The sequence below is a fragment of the Macadamia integrifolia genome, chromosome 3, assembly GCF_013358625.1.
Source record: "Macadamia integrifolia cultivar HAES 741 chromosome 3, SCU_Mint_v3, whole genome shotgun sequence".
Lineage (NCBI taxonomy): Eukaryota > Viridiplantae > Streptophyta > Magnoliopsida > Proteales > Proteaceae > Macadamia > Macadamia integrifolia.
Window position 1 is genome coordinate 15,047,829 of NC_056559.1, and position 4,920 is coordinate 15,052,748.

Here is a 4,920-nt window from a genome sequence, read left to right on the forward strand (position 1 = left end):
CCACTTAAGATTCCCATAAACTAGTCTTAGTTGAACAGAAGAAGCTCCTAAGATTCAATTACAATTCAAAACTGGATAGAAGTGAACAGTAAATTGATTGCTACTTCTTACCAGAATTCAAGTAGGGCAAAGAAGCAAACAAGCATAAGGGGAAAATAAAACTGGTTCTATGGCAGATTTTGACACTTCTCCCAGAAAAAAGTTAAAATTATCAAACTACCATAGAACCTTGTAGTGTTCGTTTAGTTAATAATGGCAGAGGTTTGTACTCTCTGGTTTCATAGATTGAACCTTGTAGTGTTCGTTCAGTTAATAACTCACTTTGGATTCCACATATAACCACTAACCCTAGAAAATCCAAGTCTCCAATTGCCTAATTTTTGAGTTTTTCTCCATAACAGTACCATTCTACATCACAATTTCGCAAAAATAGGCGTACCTATTTGAGCGAAAACAAGCAGAGATCTGAGTCTTCACAGATGAGATATGAGAATTCCAGAAGCGATCAACGAGCAGAGATGAGCAATGGAGTTCTCCTTTGAGACGAACGATACAAGAACCTAGTTTGTAAAAAATCCAAAATTTTTTTAGGGTTCGTGCGAAATAGAGAAGAGCAAAGAAGAAGAAGAAGAACAAAGAAGAAGAAAGAAAGGGAAGATGTACTTGTTGTGTTGAGGATTCAAGCTTCAATCGTGCTTCTTCTCCAACGATCATTTTCTTCTTCTCCTGCTCTGTGTGCGCAAAGGTGAAAGGGTGAGAGGTGAAAGAGGGGTGAAAGGGTGAGAGGTGAAAGAGAGCTCTGATTTTATCGGGAACGAGGGTTCAAAGTTCTTCTTTTTTCAACTTTGGAACGAAACTTGTTGGACAAAACGACAATTTGTCGTTCCATATTTCATCCTCCAAATCGTTTTTTTTTTTCCAATTTTTGTTTCAAAAAAATTGAAACACATCATAAGGTTGCCAAACAGTTTTTTGCCTTTTTTGTTCCAATAGAACAAAAAAACGGTAGAAACATTTTTTTCAAAACGATACCAAACAGGTCCTAATACATCATAAGCCATACGTCATGAATACGAAACAACCCCCTCTATATGAAGCCCAAATATCTTGTGCTCAATGACACCTCCCACTTTTTTTTTTTTTGGGTAAGGAATGGCACCTCCCACTTAATCAGAACAACTTGTGAGATCAAATATGGACAGTGGCTACTCTCTCTCTCGACTCTTAAAAGTCTAAATCTCAATAGAGGTATTAACAAGTACCAACAACTACCCTAGACCTTGCTTTCCTTTTCTTTCACCATCATCTCTTGACATATCCTCCACCGTCAAAATGAAACCTTTCATAGTTTCCAGTTTTCATTAGGAGAGGGAGATAATGATGTGAAAAGGAGCCATCAAGTTGGCATCCAATTGTCTTTTCAATTCAGATAGGAACAGAGGCTTTTCGTTGTCTATCTTTGAAATCCAATTAAGTTGGGAATAAAGTTTACAGTAACCCATTCAACCAAAACTAAGAAAGCTACACAGGAGCAATAGCCTAACGGACAATAGTCAAACATCAAGCATGGAGAGTTGAGAAAAAATCTTCTTCTTCATCATATCCTACCTTTCAAAACCAAACGTCCAAAACCATCTAATTTACTACACCCCCTTTATATAAAATATGGCAAGAGATCACCACCTGTACCAGTGGCCCCTAGACCAGCATAGCCAAGGAGAGTGTATAGGGGTATCAATATGGATGAAAAAAAATTTCAATAAGGGTGGAACAATAATTTCACATGCTCTTGCATCTTTGTGCAAACATGACCAAGACGATATTCCTTTTTAAACATAATGTTCTCTACAGGGAAGCGCAACCTACTCCGGCATCATCCACCATTGTCTTTCTCCTCCCAATATGAAATGAACCATATGGGTATAAGAGAAATAGAATGAGACATGGAGGGCCAGTGAGAGGATGCATCTAGACATCAACAAAGGGTGGGTTTTCAGATTTCACAGGAGCAAATGCATCATTTTGCCATTCTATACATCTGGGCACGAGGGCCGCGCAACCAGAGAGTATTCAATTCCCTTCAAATTTAGATATAGAATTTGATAAATGGTCAATCTAGAACATTTCAATAATCTCCAATTGTCAGACTTACAACATCAACAATCAACATGGCATAACAAAATGGGTCACCTCTTATACAAAAAAACTGTGGATCAACTAAAAACACACTATTGAGTTACCCAAAATAAAAAAACACTCCATGTACAGAACCATCAATACCCTCTAGGGAGGGAGAGACGATTCCACAGCGAAAGCATTCCCATGACAGGATTGAGCTTTGCCATTATGGTAAACCATGGTATAGAAAACGCCCACCCCATCCCATCTTTAACGATTCTGTGCTAGAGTCTGGTATTCACAAATATGGGCATGAGCGTCATGGAACACATAACTGGTTTCAATACTATTACAAACCCTAGTAAAACAAATATCGTCAAGACAAGTGTTCACAACCGAAGTTCGAGTTATATCTCAACATGAGTGGGTATTAATTCTAAGTTCTGACAAAGTATGTCTAGGGGATAATGTGACTTGACAACATGTTATGTTTCTATTTGACATTTAATACACTCCCATACAGGCATCCCCTCCAGTGTATAGCCTTGCACCCCTACTGTAAGTCTTGTAGACCTGTTTGGTAGTTCCTAAATTCAAGCTGATTCCCCGCTGTCGGGAAGCCATGGCTCAGGCCATTGCAAGTAGGGAACCTTGTACCTTGATGTACCATAAACTTGAAGACAAAATGAGGTCACTGCTACTTCCATCAAAATAGCTAAAAGAAAGTCATCCTGTCTTACATCAAAATAACAAAAAACAATAAAAGAGTGCTACAAGATGCAGGTCAAAAAGAACAATAAAAATAAAGATATGACAGATGGGTGTTCATTTCCCTCTATCTCGATCTACAGCTCAAAATTCCAAAATTCCAGAGCCGAGGTGAAAACTACTGATTGGCCTTTGATAATTTCCCCTTTCTACTGATAGGAGATGAATCTTACATTCCGGCGAATGCCTTCTTCACCCCACCAGATGATCCAGCAGGATTAACCTTCAAGACATTGAACCTTACCGTCTTGGACAATGGTCTGAATATAAAACATAAGACTTTTTTTAGCAGATAAAAACAGTGGGTCTAGTTCTGGCAGACATCCACATGAATTAAAAATGGAAGCTTTCAAATTAGCTGGCACTTACCTGCACTGGCCAACAATCACGTGATCCCCCTCCTTCACACGGAAACATGGCGAAATATGGGCAGGTATATTAGAGTGCCTCTTCTCATATCTGAAAAGTCCACAATTACGAATTCAGACACTCCTACCCCTCAAAAAGATAATATCAGGGTGGGTAATAGTAGAGTTTTGAAAATGTCACTTGCCTCTGGTACTTCTTAACATAATGAAGGTAGTCGCGGCGAACAATGATTGTTCTCATCATCTTAGCACTGTGGCAGGTACCTGCAAGAATACGGCCCCTGATGGAGACACTGCCAGTGAAGGGGCATTTCTTATCAATATAGGTCCCTGCAAACAACACAACTTTCTCAAAATCTGGGTTTAAATTGAGTTGCGAGGGATGTATCAACCAACAATCATAAAGCATACACAACCAGCCCTGGTTGATTGGTTTCTTATCAAACCCACAACCTCATATTGTTCAAATTATTTTTACAAAAGACCCAATTTCATCCTTTTTCTCTCTTTATTATTGATAATTTCTATAGTAAGCAACAGTCAAATTGCCAAACAAAAAGCCAGTGTTAGATATGGACTTGCGGATCTCAATTCCACCATCCGTGGTCAAACAATAATGCAAAAAAGACCTTATTGATCACTTGGTAATATTGATCAAATCTCAAAAAGTGCTTTAAAAAAATATCAATCAAATGAAACAAAAACTTGCAAAGGAAATAAATACAAGAATGAACACAAGACCTGATAAAATGGAAAACCAATAGAACAGGCAGAGAAATGTTGAACAAGCAAACCTGCACATTTACAGATGCAGAACTAGCCAGTAAAACATATGCTCCAAAGAAGCAGAATCAGCAAATTTGTTAAGAAGAATTATCATATCTGGAAGATGCTTTCAAGAGGTGGTACAAGATTGAAGTCAGAATGGTTCAGGCTATGCCAAAAAGAACCACTAGATTATTCGAAGTGAGAAAAACCATCCACAGCTGATGCAACACCCCGCCCAACCCAACAAAAAAAAGAGAGCGCCAAACTCGGATTAGGAGAAGATAAAACAAGCTACAAAGAAAGCTCAATTCGTATACAAAAATGTGTGACCTCAGTAAAATGAGGGTAACTTACCGAAGTTGACAAACTTCTTCAGAAAACCAATTGCTAAGTTCTAGGTTCAAATTTAACTCTCAATTGGAAAATCACAATTTGAATGCTCAAAATTCACTGCTTATTACATGAGAATTGGCCACACTATTTATAGGCCTTAAAAAAATTGCAAAATGACTTAACTACCCTCCTTACAAATCTTTATGTAGATTACATAATTCAAATCAAAAGTCCCAAATCCAATAGTCAAGTGATGATATGGACTAATTACAAAATGACTTGGTAGAGAAAACAACAATTACAAGAAGAGAGTGCAAAGATCAAGGGTTACTTCAAGACTCTAGGTGGAGTTCTTCTTCCGAGGCTAGGCTAAGAACATCCTTCCATAAGATTCTTTTAGTCTCCAAGGAGACTCATGGACATGACGCAAATTGAGTTGTCTAGAACATAGTTACCAAAAACGGGAAACAAAAGCGGATGGTATGGGTTTTAAACAGTAAAAAATTTCGAACAATACGGTAAAAAAAAAAAAGAAAACGGAAAACGAACGGTACGAGTTTTAAAC

General features: G+C 38.0%; 1 protein-coding gene across 3 annotated transcripts in view; it reads right to left on the reverse strand.

Moving 5' to 3' along the window:
• Positions 1-2,792: 2,792 nt before the first annotated feature.
• The window catches only part of LOC122073107 (40S ribosomal protein S11-like), a 20,243-nt gene continuing 18,115 nt past the window's right edge, over positions 2,793-4,920 (reverse strand). The window contains exons 4-7 of one of the 3 annotated variants that reach the window (XM_042637632.1): positions 3,440-3,584; positions 3,256-3,345; positions 3,060-3,146; positions 2,793-2,849 (exon numbers count right to left, since the gene is read on the reverse strand). In XM_042637632.1, the coding sequence (XP_042493566.1) occupies positions 2,834-2,849; positions 3,060-3,146; positions 3,256-3,345; positions 3,440-3,584 (338 nt within the window). In that variant the 3' untranslated portion in view covers positions 2,793-2,833. Of the gene's footprint in view, positions 3,147-3,255; positions 3,346-3,439; positions 3,585-4,920 lie in introns of all 3 variants that reach the window. The other 2 variants (XM_042637634.1, XM_042637633.1) reach the window with 2 other exon arrangements.